This window comes from Lutra lutra, chromosome 2, assembly GCF_902655055.1.
Source record: "Lutra lutra chromosome 2, mLutLut1.2, whole genome shotgun sequence".
In the NCBI taxonomy this organism is placed as follows: Eukaryota; Metazoa; Chordata; class Mammalia; order Carnivora; family Mustelidae; genus Lutra; species Lutra lutra.
The window spans coordinates 141,114,241-141,135,262 of NC_062279.1; the positions used below are offsets into that span (position 1 = coordinate 141,114,241).

The 21,022-nt window shown below is 54.6% G+C and overlaps 1 protein-coding gene across 2 annotated transcripts in view; it reads left to right on the top strand.

Annotated features, from left to right (window-relative positions):
- Window positions 1–16,124, top strand: part of MAEA (macrophage erythroblast attacher, E3 ubiquitin ligase) — a 33,078-nt gene extending 16,954 nt beyond the window's left edge. The window contains exons 2-10 of one of the 2 annotated variants that reach the window (XM_047718593.1): window positions 1,948–2,130; window positions 4,187–4,390; window positions 6,852–6,974; window positions 7,661–7,774; window positions 10,464–10,540; window positions 11,303–11,411; window positions 13,924–14,057; window positions 14,834–15,029; window positions 15,377–16,124. In XM_047718593.1, the coding sequence (XP_047574549.1) occupies window positions 1,948–2,130; window positions 4,187–4,390; window positions 6,852–6,974; window positions 7,661–7,774; window positions 10,464–10,540; window positions 11,303–11,411; window positions 13,924–14,057; window positions 14,834–15,029; window positions 15,377–15,472 (1,236 nt within the window). In that variant the 3' untranslated portion in view covers window positions 15,473–16,124. The remainder of the gene's footprint in view (window positions 1–1,947; window positions 2,131–4,186; window positions 4,391–6,851; window positions 6,975–7,660; window positions 7,775–10,463; window positions 10,541–11,302; window positions 11,412–13,923; window positions 14,058–14,833; window positions 15,030–15,376) is intronic. The other variant, XM_047718594.1, reaches the window with a different exon arrangement.
- Window positions 16,125–21,022: the final 4,898 nt, after the last annotated feature.

Here is a 21,022-nt window from a genome sequence, read left to right on the forward strand (position 1 = left end):
AGATTCCTGGGATTCCCGTGCTGGTGTCCCCTGAACTTGGGTACGTTGACCACAGGGAGACCTGCTGGATCTTAGGGGCACGGCAGTGTCCAGCAGGTGTGACGGCGCTTACCGGCTGCTCCCATGGCTTTTCAGTTGCCTGGAGCTGGAGGTGTTCCCTTCCCCTGGCTTGCGATTGGGGTAACAGTGTGTGCAGGTGTAGGGCTTTTTCTCTTTTCCCGTGTTGTGGTTGTTTTGTTTGTATTTATTGAAATGTAGTTTTAACATCTGAATTTAGAATAAAACTTTGAAGCTTTTGTTATCGGGCATCACGGGATTTGTTTCAGTTCACTTTTCAGTGATTCTCTTGATTGTGTTTTATGGAAATATCAGCCAGGTCATATTGGAAACACACACAACATATTGGAAACACACAAACCATCTGGCACAGACGGTTTGCAGGCCCTGGGGTGGGTGGGGCTCTGAGAACAGTCCAAGATTCTGAGAGGGAGGATGCACGCATCAGCATCCCATAGTCGGCCGGCCTCAGGGCCTCCGCCGAGAGCTGCTCTGCTCTGGGTGAGGGGGGTCAAGCACGTGCTCGCACTTGGGTCTCCGTGCTGTGCGGTGTTATTAGGAGGGACCTTTGCCAAAACTGAGGCTCAAGGCAGGGAACCCTTTCCTTTGGACGTGGAGGACGGGACCCATGTCTGCGCCTGGCACCTGCTCGTGGCTTCACTCTTGTCCACGCGCCATAGTGGAAGGCTCTTCAGGGACTGAAGCCGGAACAGGCCTGGTTAGGTCAGGGACCTCAGTGTAGGTGACGGTGCATGGGTGTTGTGGGCGCTCTGCACCACTCCATGTTATGGACAGTCCTTTTACTTTGTCTAGAGACTCTCCTGTCTTGCTTGTGTGAGACCATGGCGCAGTTGCAGGGAAGCCTACTAGATCCGGCTGCTGGAGATGAGCCCTCCCCAAATCGTGGACATGGTTTGTCTAACAGCATTTTGCCTCTTGAGCCGGGAAGACCCAAGGTGTGGTGGACAGGAATGTTTACCCACTGCCACCATGTCTGTAGGGCAGCTTGGGGGGTGGCAGCTGGGGCAAGGGCAGTACTGGACCCCTGGCCAGGTCTTGGGGAGGTCCTGCTGCTGGGGCCCCTGGTTGGTGTCTAGGTCCCCTAGGTGTCCCTGCTCCTGGGAATCCCAGGTTCCTCCCTGCCATGCATGGCGCCTGGCACCTGGTGGAGCAGCAGCGCAGACTTCCGTGGTGAACTGCTGGCTGCCAGGGGGTCCATGCCACATGAGCTGTATTTGACAAGTGGGAAGTCCTGGACCTGGAGCCCGGAGAAGGGCTGGGAACAGTGTTGGCAGCCACTGTCTCTCAGTGACACGCCATCCTTCCTGGGTCTTTTGTTGACTGTTCTATAGGGAGAGGTGGTTTTGTCCCTGAGGGCTGAATAAATATGGTCTGACTGAGATGACTTAGATGCGTACCTGTGGCGACATGCTGACACCCCAACCGTCTGTGCGCTTCCACCCTGTCCTGCGTGGCCTTCCCGGTGTCCTGAGTCTGCAGCACCCGCCGGCCCCATCACAGGCCACTGCAGGTTTTCCATCTGATGGATCTCGTGGTGGTCCTCTCCTTCAACTGTTTGGCATCCTGGATGAACTTTGGGATTATTTTGTCAGTGTGCCCTTAGCAGTTTTCTGGAAAGAAAGGAGCTGCCTCTGTGGATTTGGGGCGGGGGGGCGGGTATGCGTCTTCTCATTAGTGTCCTCATCCAGGAACACAAATGAGCCTCCATTCACACAGGCCTTTTGTGGGCCTCGGTCAGGGTTAGAGTAGATGTGTCTGTAGAGTGCAAGGAGCCTAGGACATGTGCCTGCCAAAACACTGTGAAGGGGGTCTGGGCATCACACGTGTAGGACTGCTGGTGCTCACACACCAATTACCATTCTTCCCCAGGTGCCCTACGAAACACTAAATAAACGCTTTCGGGCTGCTCAGAAAAACATTGATCGAGAAACGAGCCACGTCACCATGGTGGTGGCCGAGCTGGAGAAGACTTTGAGCAGCTGCCCTGCCGTGGACTCTGTGGTCAGCCTTCTGGATGGTGTGGTGGAGAAGCTCAGTGTCCTCAAGAGGAAGGTCAGTGTGGCTTCTGGACCGTCCTAGGAGCCCGCCTGCCTACGTGTGAGCTATAGTGTGGGTCCACAGCCCAGCGTTCTGATGGACCCAGGCTGTCCCCAAAAGGGCTGTCTTTTGCAGGAGCCAGGATGCAGGAGAGACCAGACAGCCGTGCCTTGGGGAGGTGGGCTCTCACGGCCAGAGTATGGGAGAGGCGAGCCCCTCCATGCTCTCTGTGCTCTGCAGCCTCTGCGGGGCTGGCATCTGGCTTCCAGTCCTGTGCTCCTGTTCCTGTCGCTGGGTTGTCCCGGCTCTGGAGTGTCTCAAGCACAGACAGGAGGCAGATGATTTATTATTTTTAGGCTTTCCCCTCAAAGCTTCATGTAGGGTTTCTCATTTCTGGGAGAGGGAGGTAATACACTACTGTGCCCGGGGAACCACCCAGCAAACACAGCAAGATGCTTTATAACATCCTACTGAACATGTCAAAGGGCTCATGGGACAGAAAGTTGATCACCAGAATTGGAGGGCAGTGGCCAAGAGGAGAGAAGGGCAGGACCCATGGCTGCCTTGCTGGCCAGTGTCTGGGGCCAGCTTGGGGGTGGGGGGAGGCCAGGGCTGGTGGTGCGACCTGGTGGCCGTGTACGTCAGGTGGGGATGCCCCAAGTGTGGCCTCCTGTGGCAGAGCATCACAGCCTGTTTCAGAACGCCAGGGGAGCCAGGACCCTCCTCTTCAGCCTGGGGTAAGTGGTCCCAGGTGCCAGGCACACTAAATGCATTTCCCAGGGGCCGGACACTGTCCGCCAGAGCGTCAGGGGTCACAGAGGACCACGAGGTGCATGGGAAGCTGTGGTTGAGGTTTGTTGAAGTGTGGCAGGAACAGGAGACTTCACTCAGATTTCAGACATAGAGATTATCAGGGACCAAACTTGACTATATCCAAAGATTAAACAGCTGAGAATATTGCAAGGGGATGTAAAGCAGAACGCATAATTGAGAGTTTAAAATAAACCAAATAAAACGTAAATTAAAAGTATAACTGAAATGATGGGGCGCCTGGGTGGCTCAGTGGGTTAAAACCTCTGCCTTCGGCTCAGGTCATGATCTCAGGGTCCTGGGATCGAGCCCCACATTGGACTCTGCTCAGCAGGGAGCCTGCTTCCTCCTCTCTCTCTCTACCTGCTTCTCTGCCTACTTGTGATCTCTGTCAAATAAATAAATAAAAAATCTTAAAAAAAAAAAAGTATAACTGAAATGAAAAACTCAAGTGTTTGCTTATAACACTTTTTTTTAACATTTAACAATCAGACAAAGCTAAAGAGAGGATTTGTGAGCTGGAAGGTAGGTGTGAGGAAATTACCGAGAAATTCTAGCAGCACACAGAACCAAAAGCACAGAGCTGTGTAAGAGGGTGGGAAGCCACAGAGACTAGATCGGAGACCATGTTTGACCAAAGTCAAGAGAAGGCACAGGAAGAGTAGCCAAGATTCTCAGAATTGATGGAAGTTACCAGTTCAGAGTCCTAAATGGATAAAAATAGATAAACCTAGGATTTTACATCATGAAACTGAAAAGAGAGAAAAATCTTAAAAGCAGCTGTAGGAAGAAAACCACTTCCAAAGGAGCAGCAAGTATCCTGGCAGCAGAGGGCAGCTGAAGAGCATGGCGAGCGCTTGAGGGAAACACAGGCCGACTGGGGCCCTGGGTGCATTTGTGTGTCTGGCTCCTTGGTGTCCCTGACCATGTGTCACCTACTTGGCGGTCAGCTGCCATCCCAGCCAGAGCTGATACGAACGTGTCTGTGGAGCTGTATTCATTTTGAACAGACTTGACGTTGAGGGGGAAAGTATTAGCAAAGATAGAAAGCCGCAAAATGTTAACAGATGGCTGAGATAGCCAGGAAGCGGCAACAAAGGTGCAGTCAGGCTTTGGTGGCAGCTCAGCCCCAGACCACAGAGGGCAAGAAGGTGCGGCTCCGAGGGGCAGGTGTTGACTTGCCTCTGGGTGGCGACGGACGGGGGGCGCTCCCCGTGGTGGCAAGGGCCCTGTGCTGAAGTGTCTTCTGCCCATGTCACAGGCGGTGGAGTCTATCCAGGCGGAGGACGAGAGCGCCAAGCTGTGCAAGCGGCGGATCGAGCACCTCAAGGAGCACAGCAGCGACCAGCCAGCAGCTGCCAGCATGTGGAAGAGGAAGCGCATGGACCGCATGATGGTGGAGCACCTGCTGCGCTGTGGCTACTACAACACCGCCGTGAAGCTGGCACGCCAGAGCGGTATTGAGGTGGGCACGCGTGGGCCCCCACCATCCCAGTCCGGGCACCAGGGCCAGTGTGTTGCACGATCCAGCAGCAGCCTGTGGCAGGGGGTCGTCCCCACTCTGTACCCGTCCTTTGGTACTGTTCGCGGTGTCCCACCTACCTGTCTGCAGCGGTTCCCGCAGTTCAGGCGTAGAGACAGGCGATGCTCTGGCTTTCAGTGCCCACGCAGGCCAGGCTCTGTGGAGTTTTGGGAGGAAGGCTGCTCAGCAGTGGCAAAGGTGTCCAGTGCCCTCACCCCATGCCAGCACTTCTCAGACTCTTGTGCACCTCTGTCTGTTGTCTAGCCTGTGTGCTGCCCTTCTGTCATTGGGCCGTGTCCATCTCCCTGGCCCACCGGTCTCCACTCTGCACCCGGTAGTCCCTTGGCCCTGCTCCTCCTACCCTCTTCCTTCCCTGCCCAGCATGGCCATTGTATACCTGATGGACGGGCTCTGTGGTCCTTGTGTTTGTCTGGCACCGCCGGTGCCTCTGCATGGTTATGTGGGTGCTCGCAGATAGCCTGCACTCCTCTCCCTGCCCCTGTTGGCAGAGCTTGGCCAGGTGCTCCTAGCCTCAGGAACATGGGCTTTGAAGGGGAGAGAGGCAGGTGGTCCAACAGGATTGTTTACAGGCATGCATAGGGCAAAGGGGCGGGATGGCTGGTGATTTTCAGAAGGCTGGTTGGGGTCAGCTTGCAGAGATGAGGGGAGGGTCCCGGGACAGGCCTGGGAGCTGCCCGGTATTGGGGTGTGTGGGGTCTGAGCACATGAAGAACTCGTAGAGTGGGGCTTCCCCTCAACTGAGATGGGTGTGGGTTGGGGGTGTTGAGTTGGAAGCACTGCTCTAATAGGCTCACTCTGGTTCCTCTGTGAGTCACGGTGATGGCGGTGGTACGACCTTGGACATCCGCTAAAGGGTCCCTGTGAGATTTACATGTGGAATGCCCAGCTCCACAGCTATAGGTAGAATTAAGGTTGCTTCCAGAAGCAAGCTCAGGCCCTTGGGGTGGGGGGAGGTCTCCTGACAAGATGGGGTGCTGTCACCAACCAAGAGGTTGATGTACCAGGGTTCATTCACATTTAAAACTTCTGTTTGTCAAAAGATGCCATGGAGGGAGAGCTTATCAGGTCAGCCCAGATAGGGGCTGTGTGTCCCACACGGAGCCATGGTCTTAGAGGAGAGTCCTATCCCGCTGGTGTCCTGGTGTGTCTATCTGCATTTGAAATCAGTGCTGGCACCTCATGGGAGTGACCCTGATTGTCTGGCGTGATTTCCAGCCCACCTCCAGTCATCTGGTTTAACACCTCTGGTGTGGCTCCCACACCCCAGGGTCCATGGACATCCAGGACAGCCATCGGCAGAAGAGAAAGATAGCAAAGACCCAAACCCTGAGGCTGTGTGGACCAGAGACACAGGTGGCCCCTGAGGTGCGGGCAGGAGAAGCCACCTCTCAGAATTTAGAGGAAAACTGAAAACCAGAGATGGGAAATAGGAAAGATGACCCTCATGTAGGTGGCCCAGTGTTGCCCTGCAGGGAGGTTCTAGAAAAGAGAAGAAAATGCCAGAGAGATGGCCAAAGCAGTGGTTCATGAGAACAGCCGAGCTCTGAGATGATGTGAGGCTGCGGTGCTCAGCACTTAGTGTCAGAGCTCATGTCAGGAGGGTTAGGGGTCAGGGGGCAAGGAAGCAGGGCTCCCACCCACACATGAGAGGCAGAGCAGTGTCTCTCTGGGTCTGCCCCTGTCTGATCTTGCCGCCTCGACAGGCCTGCAGTCAGGGTATGGGGCCTGAGGCGAGTGAGGCTGGGGGTCCATCTGTTGGTTCCGGAAGACTTGGGCGACCTGGCCCAGACTGCCCACTGCTGGACTGCTATACTGAGCTGGCGAGCCCCTGGGTCATCTGTAGGGCGCCGACCCTAACGGCGGCACACCTCTTGCCCTTCAGGTCGGGGGCTCTTCTGCCCTGGACCGGCTATGGCTTGTCCCCAGCGAGATGCCCGGGCAGTGCCTATGCTGGCCCTGACGCCACCCACCAGCCCTCGGCCCTCACTGCTCCTTCTCAGAATCTCAAATATATCTTCAGAGGCAAAAAACAAAACAAAATGAGGGTATGGGTTACCAGGGTTCCCAGGTCTGATTGTGAAGGTGTGTAACCGGGTCAGGTCGCTGCTGGGGTCGGGGGCAAGGTTGTGGATTGGGCCTTTGGTTTGGGAGACTGTATCCAAATGATTTGCAGGCCTCTAAGCTGCGGGCCTGCCCCTCGTCCTGGCCTGGGGAAGCTGGAGAAGCTGGCTGAGCTGGCCGGTGGGCTGTGCTCTGGCACAGGGTGGGAGCTCAGGAGCTGGCTGGGTGGGGTGTGCTGGGGGGGGTGGGGGAGCATCTGCAGACTTGGGGCTGGGGTCCTGACGTCCGGTGTTCTGAGTGCGTACCGCTTCCTTCCCCTAAGGACTTAGTGAACATCGAGATGTTCCTGACGGCCAAAGAAGTGGAGGAGTCTCTGGAGAGGCGGGAGACGGCCACCTGTCTGGCCTGGTGTCATGACAACAAATCCCGGCTGCGCAAGATGAAGGTGTGCAGGAGCCCGGGTGCGGCTGTGGGAGGGACCACTCAGGGTGGGGCTGGGGGCATGGCACGGGGGCGGGGCAAACACCTGCCTGCAGCCCACTGGCCTGCACCTGTTGACTCAGAGTTCTGTGCTTCTGGTTGTGGGGGTGGTTTGTGGGGTTTGGTGTAGCTTTGGGGTTATTTTTTGGTTGTGATGTTTGGGTTATAGGTAAAATCCCTAAAAAGTGCACCCCGTTCTGCATTATGGTTTGGACAAGTGTTCTGAGCATGGGGTTCTGAAGGAGCAAGGTGCCACCTGCCTGCGTGTGCTCAGCTTGTTAGCGGCTTCAGGTCCTTCCCGCCCCCGACCCCTTAGTCACCGAGGCAGGAAAGCCCGGTCCGGAAGGCCGGTCCGCCTGCAGCGGTGCAGCATTCCAGGCTGGGCTCCTCTCCGGTACAGCTTTTCTTGAGACTCACAAGCAGCTTCCAGAGTGGACCCTTAATCATAACTTAGAGACCCGAAACATGCTTACTGACAGGTGTTGTCCCCGGAGCTTGCAGAAATGTTTAACTTCTATTAACCTTCCCCTGCCTCCGTTAGAAAAACTGTTTGTTTTCTGTTTTCTAAACCGAGCGCCTTTAACCTCTCCCTGGTTGAGCTTGTCATGTGCACATAGTCACCAGCCAAGGGTGACGCTCTCTGCCACTCAGGGCCGCCAAAGCGAGCACGACGCGAAGACGGGACGGAAAAGTAGAGTGGCCAGTGGTCCCCCTAAAGAGAGTGAGGATCTTGGTATGGAAACCATAAAAGGAAAGCCAGAATTGGTATGTAACACTTGCCCTGCTCTCCTGCTCCAGCCCCCAAGCTGTGCCGCACGGTGGGAACCAGGTCCGAAGGGACGTAGCTCCCCATCCCGACAGGTGGTCTCTGCAAGCCCTGCTACGTCCAGTCAACGCTGCTGCTTGGCGAGGGCACCGCCGCATAGCCGGGTCCCGGCGGGGAGGGCGGGCGGCCGTATCCGCGACGGCGGGCTCCCGTCACCAGAGACTCCCATCACCGGAACATTTAACTGCAGAGAGCGTAAACAGCCGTTCCCAAGTGCTCCAGGAAGACCAGCTAATGACCCCAAAACAGGCTTCTTATGCAGTGTCAGCTGAGCAGAGTAGGCCCAGACAGTGTGCACGTGTGTGTACATGCGTGAGCATACACGCAGGCGGGGGAGGGGACAGATGCGTGGGGGGGGCCATGCCCGACGACCACGGATCCCTCACATCAGTTGTGAGACTCTAGGCAAGAAAAGGAACTTTGAGACCCAAGTTTCACATAGCTGGAAAATACTTCTAAGGTGGTGGGCGCCTGTCTGTTGAGTTGACTCCCATCTCCAGACGCCTAAGGACAGCCGAAGCCACAAGACGGGCGCTGCGTCTGGGAAGCTGATGGAGTCACAAATGTGCATGTGCCAGGCCCTCCTGGCTCGCATGGGAAGGACCTCTTCAGCCCCCCGTGCTTGGTGTGATGACCTGGAATCGTGGTATTTCACATTCGAGTCTGAGCACCTGGGTTTCGGTACACGTGTTTGTCCGTTAGCGGACTGTTTGGAAGGTGACCTGCCAGAAAAGAGCTGTACGGTAGTAGAACATGTTTAAACATGTCAATCGTGGGGAGTTGACCATGACCTTGTCCGTCTGGGATGCCCACCTGGTGGCCCCCTCCTGCCGGTAGAGCTGCTGGCATCCCTGAGCACAGTAGTGGCGACCGTCAGGTGTGCTGGGGAGGCAGGCAGGGCCCCTCCCCGCTGTCTCCACCCCTTGGCCTCTGCTGGTCTGGCCTCAGAAGGGAGCTCATAGCTGGGGCTGGTTTGTGCTGCCACCCAGCACATAGCATCGGCTCCATCCAGTTGGGGGTCAGGACAGACTGCCACCTTGGTGCAGAGGACAGGAGAGGAGGGGGCCAGGGAACACACTCAGGCCCCAAGCTCCTTGGTGTGGATGTGTTGGGCACCACGTAGGTGGCTCTCTGCACTTTTGCCTCTGATGGCCTGGTAGGCCCCCAAGGAAGTCACACCAGCCAGTGCTCCACCCTGGTGTCCGTGGAACTGGGGTGGGGGCTTAGAGGGCTCCATCCCCGGGGCCTGGCTAAGAGGCTTCATCGGAATGCCAGAGCACACGCTTGGAGGCTCGGGTGGGAGCAGTCCACATGACTGGTAAACTTGAGTGTAAGCGCTGGACATTTGGGGTTGACTGACGGACTTGCCTCATAGACCATCCATGTCATCTCATGATCCAGGTGCCGTGGAAGGCAAAATGGTAAATGAGTGGAGAACGCAGAGATTTTTCTCTTGTTCTGTTAATTCCATGTGTTTTGCTTCTGGTTGGAAATACTGAGTGTTTTCCTGAAACCATATTGAAGATATTTGAGTTTAAATTAGCATCTTTGTTAAATAATCCAGTTTTTGGTCTTAGGTTATAAAAGTTAATTTTTCCTGCCTTCCCCCGTCCCCAGCCAACTGGAGGGACATTGAAGAATTAGCCCTTGGGCTTCTGCTGGTGGTGCCCCCTGGTAGCGTCCACTCAGAACCACACATGCTATGTTTGGACAGACACCTATCAGACACGAGGCTGATGGGCGTGGCAGTGCTGCTTCTAGCAGCTGACGTCCCAGACCTCGCACCCTCTGCAAACCCCGTGCCTTCCATCTTTTGCTCTGACGGCCCCCACGAGCCCTGTGCTCGTCCTGGTACCACCCACCCTCCCCAGGGCCTTTGGACTGGCTCTTCCTCTGCCTGGAAGGTTCCCCCCAGGCACCCCTGCAGACTGTCCCCACCTCAGTCCGGTGTCCCTGCTCTGGGACCGGGCTTCTCTCACTGGCTCTGTGCACGTTGCTTCTTCTCTCACTCTTCTGTGAGGCGCCACCTCCCAGTCTCTCCTCCTCTCCTCCCACCAGGCATCAGAGCCTCGAGCCGGGACTGGCCTCCCTCTCCCAGAGCAGGTTGGAGTGGACAATGCCACACAGGGTTCTGGGGGCACGTCCCCATGCTTTTACTTTATCATGTGAGACCGAATCCAGACAGCTGCTTTGTCCTTGGAAAGGGGGTGGAAATTTGTGTTCTAGGGCTCACGTGCTTCCCACGGGAAGTCCTGTCTCACACCCTCCGAACTGCTGAGGGTCTGCGGCCTCCTCACAGGGACTTGGGGTGAAGCCTGGCAGCCCGCCTACACCTGTGCCTGCCTGACCTGTTGTCCCGAAGCCTGGCCAGTGGGTAACTGCTCAGGGCCAGTGGCCCGTGCGTTCAGTGCTGCTCCACTGTGCCAGGAACGCTGGGCCCACGTGCTGTCAGAGCCAGGATAGTGTTGACAGCAGGCGGAAATTACAGTCTTGGTACCAGACCCACCTCCCTGGGGGCTTTGAGCTTGCTTGGCGGGGTGTGCAGTGTCCAGCAGGTCTGGCAGGGTCAGCCTGTGAGTGTGGCTCCGTGACAACCCTCCCCAAGCTTGGTCTTGTCTTTACTCCCAGAGTTGCCTGGAGTTCAGCCTAAGGATTCAGGAGTTCATTGAGCTCATCCGGCAGAATAAGAGACTCGACGCCGTGAGGTATGTAGAGAGGGGCCTCCTGGGCTCTGGGGAATGAAGTGTGGAGGGTCAGGTCTGCCCTGACTGGCTGGGCCCTGCCTGTGATCAGTAGGGTGCTGACACCTGGCACCCAGGCTCCGTTCTGTCCAGGCAGCATGAAGCCGACTTAGCATGTGTGCTCAGGGCCCTTGGTTCTGAGGCTGTTTCCACCCACCCCAGTATAGTGCTGGCCCTTGGGTGGGCACAGGGAGCCTTTGGGCAGGAGGCTGGTCTGCAGGTATGGGAGCCTGGGCTCCCGCAGGGGCAGGCAGTGCAGGGAGGCCCAGGTCAAGCCCAATCTGTGCAGCCCGGGCAGCGAGGGGCTTTTCCTTTGGGGTGGCAGGTGGGCTCTCAGAGTCGGAAGGGGAGTTGTTGAGGCACTACAAAAGCTAGACTGCCTCTGGGTCCTCCCAGGGTTGTGTCATCGGGGTTTGCTCTGGCAGATGGGGAGCTCTGATTCTTAAAGATAGAAAGGCAAACTCAGACAAACACCAGGGTCACTTGGAAGGGCTTGGGTTGCTGCCTCTGGGTGTTTTCTGCATGGGATTCTGTGCTCGGTGCCTCAAGCCTCGTCCCCCTCCCTGTCCCCTTGAGGAGAGGGACCCTCGCCTCACCTCGCTGTGGCCTACCCTGGCCCAGGTCATATGAGGTGGGGCTTACTTGGTACTGAGGCTCTGGCAGATGGGGAGCTCTGATTCTTAAAGATAGAAAGGCAAACTCAGACAAATCTGGAATGTTTCATAGACATGCGAGGAAGCACTTCAGTCAGGCCGAAGGGAGCCAGCTTGACGAGGTCCGTCAGGTGATGGGCATGCTGGCCTTCCCCCCGGACACGCACATCTCGCCCTACAAGGTAAGCCATGCCTGTGGGCTCTCGGGGCTGGAGAGGGCCTGGGCGTGGGACCGCACACCATGTGGGCTTTCCCCGTCTCGCTCCCACCTTGCCAGTGGGAGGCTTGGGTCAGAACCACGCATGAGGGGTCTCAGCCTGGAGTATTTCACATCTGGGTGCCTCACCTGTCGCCTTCCCCATTTGCCCTATGTTCTGCCTCACTTCTGTTGTCTCTGCACTGCTCCTCTTGGCCTTGGGGGTCCACATGGGGTCTGGGCGGGTGTGGTCACATAGCATTACTAGCCAGCTTGCTCAGCGTTGCTAGGGCAGCGTGTCTGGCCTCTTGAAACCAGGTGATGCCCATCTGGGACCCTCAGGACAGCCCTGGTAATCTCTGATCTGCCTTTAGGGTCCTTCTCTTGTCTTGAGAGATGTTATGTGTTTGCAGCTGAACTGCTCACAGTGGTGTCCTGGAGAACCTAGGAATTCGGACAGCCTTCCCACTTTCCTTCTGGTTCCTCCCCATGCGGGCCCCTTGGCCATCAGCTCTTGGTCACACCCCCATGGGTGTCCTTAGGCTTGCTTGGATACACCCTTTGTGTTCTCTCTGGAGCAGCTTTCTCATTTTTTGCAACATGGATGGAAGTTTCCAAATCATCAAGTTCTGCTTTCTTTAGATGAGCAGTTCATCCCTGTGTCAGTTTTCTGTTCACACATTTTAAAGGTAAACGTTTCCAGAGAAGCCAGGCACCCGCCGCTGGCTCCCCCACCACCACCCTGCACTTGGCTTGGAGGCGTGGCCGTCACGTTCCCAGGTCCCTTGCACGCAAGCACTGCTTTCCTCAGATACCACCATGCTCTCTGCCACCTGTGCCGGCCCTGCTTGGGACCCTGTTGCTGCTGCCCATGGAGACCGGGGCTCTCCCAGCTGTGCCCACGTGTATAGGTGTTTGTTGTTCGGTTCCTCCCACAGTTTTCTGTCTTCGTCTGTCTGGGCTCCATGACAGAATTCCAGAGTCTCGGGTCGGAAAGCCTGAGATCAGGGTACTGGTCAGATTAGGGGTGGCTCTTCCTCCTGTATGTTCTTAGAAGGAAACTGGTTCCTGAATACGCCTCCCTCAGCACCCTGTGGGCCTGGAAGTCCACCTGCCGACACCCTCAGCAGACGCTCAGCCACGTGCTGTCCCCCAGCTGCCAGCCTCTTCCCAGGGAGTGAAGTAAACTGCCTTCCTTGTGGGCTGGACCGAGCTTGTTCCCTGACCCCTGATGGCGGGCTCTGTCCAAGGCCCTGGCTGCCCCATGCAGTTTCGTGGGCAGACAGTCCCCAGTGGCTGGAGTGCTCAGCCGTCCACAGGGCAGTGGCAGCATCTCCCCCGCGACTGGACTCACGTGGCTCGGTGGTGTCGGGAGTGTCCCGTAATCAAGCCTCAGGTCACGGGCTCTGCAGGAATGAGACTGAGCTTTAACTTACAGTCTCCTCCGTCTCTCTCCCCTGCTCTGGAGAAGCTTTGCGAAAAGGCAGAGAGGGCCCACCCTGGAGGGTGAGGTGTCCGCTCTGGGAGCATGAGGCAGGTGCCATCCCCGCCTGCGGGCTGGAGAGCTGACCCTCAGGGAGGCACCAGGGCAGCATGAAGAGAAGCCACACAGTCGCTGCGGAGTTCAGGCTGGCGGGGGACAGGCAGGCACAGCCCACCGACACACAGCCTCGTAACTAGACACGGATGGCACACCCGAGGAAGACCAGGGTGCACACAGAGGGGATGGCCCAGGGGGCACGGGACTCCGGGGGGCAGTGCTGGGGTAGGGCCAGGCCCTGCCATGCTGAGGGCACAGAGGCCTTGCCCCCTGTGGCAGGCAGTCACAGGTGTGTCTCAGGGGTTCCCACGAGAAGCAGGGCGATGTGCTCTAGTTAGGGAGAGGTGGCCACACCAGAGGCCCAAGGCCAAGGGTCTCGGGGTGGGGGTTGCAGAGCCTCTGGACTGTGGCCTTGGTCCACTGTGGACTTTGCTTCAATAATAATGACATTAAAGACATTTTTTTATAACATTGGAGCTGAGTGTACTGTCTGCCTGTAGAGCCCCTGCTGAACGGGTGCCCACATCTCCTCCCTCATCGTGGGGCCTGACCCCTGTGCATGACGTGCAGGGTTTCAGTCTTGCTGGCATATGCCCTCCCTTGCTGCTCTTGGTGACTCGGAACCTGGGAAGCTCTGGGGACACACATTAACCAGGCTTCCTGTTCTGTTATATGACTCTCCACCCGTGACATGGGGGTGGCTCCTGGCCCAGGAACTTTCTTTCTGGAGTGAGACTTTGCCCTTGAGACCTCAGTGCTGTCCTTCGGCCCACTGCATCCCCTTCCTGCCATGAGGCCACATTTAGCCCCCCCCTTTATCATCCATGTCCACGCAGACTTGGGAGTCCAAGCTGGCGGGCGTGGGTTGATGGGGGCGGGCCAGGAAGGCTTTGTCACTCACTGTCGGGGTTGATGGCCCTGTGCCGTCCCCAGCTCGGCTCTGCCCCATCTCTTGCAGGACCTGCTGGACCCGGCCCGGTGGCGCATGCTGATCCAGCAGTTCCGCTACGACAACTACCGGCTGCACCAGCTGGGCAACAACTCTGTGTTCACCCTGACACTGCAGGCTGGCCTGTCGGCCATAAAGACACCGTATCCTTTTGGCGGGCGAGGACACCTGCGGGCTCGGCCCTCCTTAGCCTGGGCTCCACATCTGGGGCCTTCTGTCCTCCAGCGAGCAGGCATGCGCCACACCCCTCCGACTTGAGGCCTTTGCCTGTGGCTTGTGTGGTGGGTGCTTGGTCCCGGGCAGTCAGGGGTGGTGGTCGTGGGGCAGCTCTGCCCCCAGCCTCTTGAGTGTTCACTCATTCCCAGACACCACCCGGTGCTCCTCGCAGGCCACAAGGCTGGTGTTGGTCTACCTTCTGGCAACTGGGTCTGGCTGCCATTCTGTAGGCTCCCGTGTGATTCCTGAGAATCTCCTTGAGCTTCTCTTGGTCTGAGCCCTGGCCGTCACTGGCCCAGTGTCTTGTTTGAAAACGTGTGGCACAGCAGTCATTCCCCTGCCACCAGAGAGCAGTGGGATTGTGACCCCAGTGCCCAAGTGTCCCTCTCGAATGTGGCATGTGGGCCCCTTGGGAGTGCGGGCTGTTGGCTTTCGTGGCCATCTGTGTGATGGGACCATAGTGAGTGTTGTGGGCACTGGCCCCGGGCTCAGGTGCCTGAGAAGGGGCAGGTGCACAGGGGTGTGGGGCAGTGGGGTTCTCGGGCTGGGCTGGTACAGCCTTAGTGAGGCCATTTTCCTGCTTGACACAGTGTTTGCTCTGTCTTGAAAGAGAGCTCCAGGCTTGATTCCTGCCTGGCAGCCGGGGTGGCCTCAGCATGCCCAGTGCCCCCCACCCCACGATCCTTCCTTAACCGTTGCGCAGACAGTGCTACAAGGAGGACGGCAGCTCCAAGAGCCCCGACTGCCCCGTGTGCAGCCGTTCCCTGAACAAGCTGGCACAGCCCCTGCCCATGGCCCACTGCGCCAACTCCCGCCTGGTCTGCAAGATCTCCGGTGACGTGATGAATGAGAACAACCCGCCCATGATGCTGCCCAATGGCTATGTCTACGGCTACAACGTGAGGGGCAACAACGTGCAGGGACAGCGGAGCGGGGTGGGACCTGCGGGGGCGGTGGTGGATCTGGCAGACCTAACGGTCTCTGCCAGCTGCCTGCTGTGTGCGCTGGGTGCAGTCCCTGGGTATGGGTCCCCGTGTGCAGGCGGCTTGACCCCACGCTGCCCCTGGAGAGCCAGACTGGTGGTCAAGAAGCTGCAGGATCAGGGTTCACAGACAGGCCTCCCAGAGGCAGCATGCGGAGAGAAGCCAAGCCCTCCCGCAGCGGTGGGCGGGTGGGCGGGCGCCCTGGAGAGGTTTGGCCTGTGTGTCCGCACGTTCATGTGCCCCCTGCCCCTGTTGTGTTTCAGTCTCTGCTGTCCATCCGTCAAGATGACAAAGTCGTTTGTCCGAGGACCAAAGAAGTGTTCCACTTCTCCCAAGCCGAGAAGGTGTACATCATGTAGGCCGGGCGCCCCATGCGCCCCCGCCCGCCTGCGTTTCTGTTTCTTGCGACCAAAGATCAGTGAGCGACGCTGGGCACTCCTAGAAGGGTGGATTCGGGTCCGCACATCCGTGCTGGGGGACAGCCTTTTGCTGGTAGGACTCCGGAGTGCATGTGAGCCACCTGATGCCCTCCCCTTTCAGAGAGACCTACCCGCCGCCTTCGGCCGCTTGGGAAACAGGAGTCAGTTCTCCCGCGCCCCCGCCCCGCCCCTCCTGCCACCCTGCCCCCACGGCCATCCTCGGCGAGGGGGACCAAGGGGCTGCACCTGCGCTGCCGTGGGGGCAGTCTTAGGGTGTGCTAGGTTCAATGTCACGTCATTCGTGCCGCCTTATTTCCTGCTTGAGAATGTATTCACGTGGAAATCCACTGGACCGAGTTCTGCAGAGGCCTTGCTGATGGCTCCGTAACTATAGATCTAATGCTGTTGTTACAGAAACTAGCAGTCAGTCCGAGTAACCACCGATGACTTTTCAAATCAAACGACCCATTGTAGTTTACACGAAACCACACTGTAGAGGGTTGTATTTAGCGCTTATTTTTGCATGTCGATGTTGATTAGCTAATAAACTGTAAATGTAAAACCTGTTAATAAAAGGGTTTTCTATTTCTTATGTCTGTGTGAGGTGGAAGCTGCTGTGCGTTCTGACACCCTCGCTTGTGTCTGCTTGCCCCAGGCCCCTCCCTTGTCTGCAGCCACGCAACAGGGTGGCTCCTGGGGTCCCCACGTGGGCCCCATCCCAGAGTCCTGCTGCAGCTGCCAGAGGGTGCTGTGCTCTGCTTTGGGGGAAGCGAGTGGAGCTGGACCCTCTGAGTGGGGTCTCCCCAACTCGCCAGCGCCTATTGGCCTCCTGCTGCCCATGGGCACCTGGTGCACCTGTGGCTAAGCCCCTATGCAGAGCACAGGGTGGATGCAAGGAGGCAGCAGCTCCTTCCCACCATGCCCTCCAGCCCTGCCGCCCTGGCCCCCTGGCCTCCCTCTGACCATCACCTGGGCCGCCCCCCCATTTCCTTCCCAAAGCCGTGAGGACATCCGTATGTGTGCATGTGCGTGTAGCCACACACCCCACGCCTGCCCTCCGGGTCCCTTCTGGTCCATTCCAGTGACCACACAGATGGGGAGAGCTACTCGGCCAGGAGAGTGGGGGGCAGCCACAGGGTGAGTGGAACACAGCGATTGGTCCCAGCTACACTGGAGAAGTTTGAGCTGTTTGCAGATGAAGCTGCCACAAATGCACTCACACGTGACTTGCTGGACGCCCACGTTGTGAGTGGAGGTCAGTAGACAGTGACAGTGATGGCCAGCTGGCCAGAGCACTTAAAGCCTCCCGTTCCCCCTCACCCCCCCACCCCCGCCTTCTCTGCATTCTTGCCAGCCTCAGCCTTGCACGTCTTCGGTCCAGGACATGCCAGTGGCTGACAGGTCTTCTCTCATGGTGGGCTTTAACCAGCATAGCAGTCGTACCCATTGGAACACACGGGTTCTCCATAAACAGTGTGATGAGTTTTGATAAATGGACCAGGTATAAGCTGCAAGCCCAGATGTCTTCCCAGACAGCCACACCCCGCTGCACAGTCACCACTGGGACTTTATCAGCACATACATCAGAACACAGGCCATGTGGTCCTTTGTGCCTGACTTGGTTCAGCAGATGCCTCAGGTGCGTCCACATGGCTGCGTGTGTCTGTGGCCCTCCTCCATCAGTGAGCAGTAGTCCACTCCACGCGCACCACAAGCTGTGCATTCTCTCGGTGGACATTGTGTCCAGCTTCTAGTTACTATAAGTCAAGCTGCCGTGAATGTGGCAGGAACAGTTCTTTGTGGACATTGTTTTCATTTCCCTTAAGTCAATGTCTGGAAGTAGAAGGAGTCATGCCAGTGCTGTACCTTTAATTTCACAACTGCCAAGGCTTTTCCCAAAGTGCCAGTAACGGTGTACATGCCTGTTGGCGGTGTGGGGGCGTTCAAGTTTGTCTGCGTCTTTGCCAGTGTTTGGTGGCGTCATTCTTCCCGTTAGTGGCTCAGGTGGGCAATCCCTGTGGGCTTATGTGCGTTTCCCTGATGGCTGTAGATGCTGAGCTCCTGCGGATGTGGTGAGTGGCTGTTAGTCCCATATCTGTTCAAGTCTTCTGCCCATTCTTTATTGGAGAATCCCTTTTTTTTTTCCTTTGTAGGAATGCATTCCATATTGGGGACACAGATCCTTTGTCTGATACATGTATTTGCACTTGGTTGCCTGTTATTTGACCACCAGAGGTTTTACGTTTAGTAAAGTTCAGTTAACTTTTTCTTTTGTGGCTCATAACTTCTGAGAAAATTTGCCCATTCTAAGGTCCCAACCATATTCTCCCCTGTATTCTAGAAGATTGTTTTAGCTTTTTAGGTTTGTAGCCCATTGCAATGAACTTGTGTGTATGGAGTGAGGAAGAGGCTAAGGACCATTTACCCCCATGTGTTCATCCTGTCGTTACAACATCATATGTTGAACATCATATGTTGAAGGCTTTTTTGTCTCCATAAGATAATGCGAAGTCCCCAGGCTGTCATTCTCTCAGTTTATTTCTGGAAGTTCTCTTCCACGTAGTTGCCTTAAGGTTGTCCTCACCCCAACACCCAGCATCTGAGTCACTGCAGCTTTAAAGTACAGATGAGCCCCTTTTGTTCTATGTAGTTTCTACTTTTTCAAAATTGTTTTGATTGCATTTCCACCTAAGTCTTGGAATCAGCTTATAAGAGTACTCTAAACAAAGTCTGCTGGGATTTTAACTGGAATCGCGTTGAATCTTTATCAGTCTGGGAACTGCCTTAGTCTGTCCAGGCTGCCCTAACAACACCTCAGACTGGGGTGCTTGAACAACAGAAATACATTTTCTCACAGTTTTGAACACCAGAGTCAATCCAGTTGCCAGAGTCAATCTTCTTGGCTCACAGACGGCCTTCCCTTTGTGTGCATGGAAAGACAGCCCTGCCTACTGTGAGGACACTGGTCCTGTCGGATTAGGACCCATCTCATAACTTCATGTGAACTTTTGCCTCCAAATATAGTCGGCATGGGGGGGACAGGGCTTCAACATGAGTTTGGGTGAGGAGAGCAGTTCAGCCCACAGCAGGGACTTAAAAATCATGACCATATTGAGGCCACCAGCCTGTGAATACGGTGTCCTCTGTATCCAGACATCACCTGCATTACAGTTCTCATCATTTTACTGCTATTGTCAGTGAGATTTTTAAATTTGACTTCCCAACCATTCTAGTGTGGTAACATACAGACATGTCACTGATTTCGTATATTGATCTTGTATCCTGTGACCCTCCTAAGCTCATTTGTTCCAGTAGCTTTTTGATATGTTATAAAGCATTTTCTGTGTACCCGTTGTAACTTCTGCAAATAAAGACCATTTGCTTGTTCTTGTCCAATCTCTATGCCTGGCATTTCTTTTTCTCCCCTTATTGTATGGGTAAAGCCTCCAGGACAGTGTGAACTAGGAGGGTAAGAACAGAGTCCTGGTCTTGTTTCTGATCTCGGGAAAGCATCCTCTCCCATCATGAAGAACCACATCTAGTCTAGGTTTTCACAAGGTGCAATTATCAGGTTGAGGAAGTTCACTCCTTCTTCCTGAGTTACCATCATGAGGGCATGTTGAATTTTGTCAAATGTTCTTTTCTTCATCTAATGAAATTACCATAAGTCTCTTCTCCTTTGTTCTGATAAGGGTGACACAGAGAACTAGATTAGCTTTGAGCAGTTGAACAAGCTTTAGGTTCCTGAGATAAACCTCTGGTGCTCATGGTGTGGGTCTTAATGTAGTGCTGGATCTGACTTGCTAGTACTTTGTGGAACAAGTTGTTTACAACGTACTCTATTGTTTTTGTTTGTTTTTTTTTTAACGTCTATAGGTTCTGTAGTGATGTCTCCTCTCATTCCTGATATTGGTCATTTGTTTCTTTTCTCTTGAAATCTACTTAGAGGCTTATCAATTTTTTTTTAAAGATTTTATTCATTTATTTGACAGAGATCACAAGTAGGCAGAGAGGCAGGCAGAGGGAGAGGGGGAAGCAGGCTCCCCGCAGAGCAGAGATCCCAACGCGGGGCTCGATCCCAGGATCCTGAGATCATGACCCGAGCGGAAGGCAGAGGCTTAACCCACTGAGCCACCCAGGTGCCCCAAGGCTTATCAATTTTATGGATTGTTTCAAAGAACCACCTTTTGGTCTTTGATTTTTTCCCCTATTGTTTGCCTGTTCTCTGTGTAACTGATTTCTGTTCTTTATTGTTTTCTTCTTCCTGCTTATTTTAGGTTTAATTGTCCTTTTTCTAGCTTCTTAAGGGGAAGATTAGATTACTGCTTTGGGGCCTTTCCTTTCTAATATAAACATCCCATACATTTTAATGTTGTTTTCATTTTCATGCAGTTCAAACTATTTTATAATTTCCATTATGATTTTTTTTCTCTTTGACCCACAGGTTACAGAAGCCTATTAGATAATTTTCAAATACTTGCAGACCTTCCAGATATTTTTTGTTATTAAGTTTTCATGTAATTGTTAGAAAATCTAGTCCATATGGTTTCAATCCTTTTAAATTTATAGAGGTTTGTTTTATGTCTGCCTTGGTAAGTGTTCCATGTGCACTTAAAGAGAACATCTGCCTGCTGTCAGGGGCGTGTTCTGCAAGTGCAAGCCAGGTCAAATTTGTGATGGGCAGCCAGTCTCTGCTATCCTTACTGATCTCCCTACTTGTGCTTAAAAGTTTACAAGTGAATTTGTCTATGTCCTCTTTACATCTATGGGCTTTTGCTTCATGTATCTGGAATCTGTTACTAAGCACAAACACCCTCCCTGGTAACAGCTCTTGTTATAAAGTCCACCTTGTCCTGGCCCAGCCAGTCTGGCCCTCCTGTTGAGTGTTTGTAAGTTAGTTCTTTCTTGATCCTTTTGCTTCCAACTCAAGTCTTAAACTGAAGTCTGTTTCTTGTAGAGAGCATATGCGTGGGTCTTTTTCATCCAATTGGACAATCACTGCCTTTCAATTGAGCAAGTGTCTAGACTACTGATATTTAATTTAACGTGATGATTATTATTGCTGGATTTGTTACTCTTTCCATTTGTTGGGTCTGTCTTCTGTTATTTTTTTCTGTCTTTACCTGCTATCTTTAGACTAAAAGTTATTTTGTCTCCATTGACTTCTTAGCTGTATGTCTGTAGTTGCTCTAGTTCAGTATACCTCTTTAACTGACCACAAGTGCCTTCAAATATGATAAGAATCAGAAACTTACTGCCTCTCTCCTGCCCTTTGTACCCCATTGTGGCCACGTATTTACTTCTACAGACATTCTGTATTCTGTACCTTGCAATACCTTTTTATGTTTTCAGTGACCAATGATTTAGAAAAGAAATTTAAAACAAAATAGATATATTTACCCACGTTTGCCAATTACAGCACTCTTCACTGCTTCTATAGATCTAAGTTTGCATCTACTAGCATTTTACTCATTTAAAGAATTTACTGTA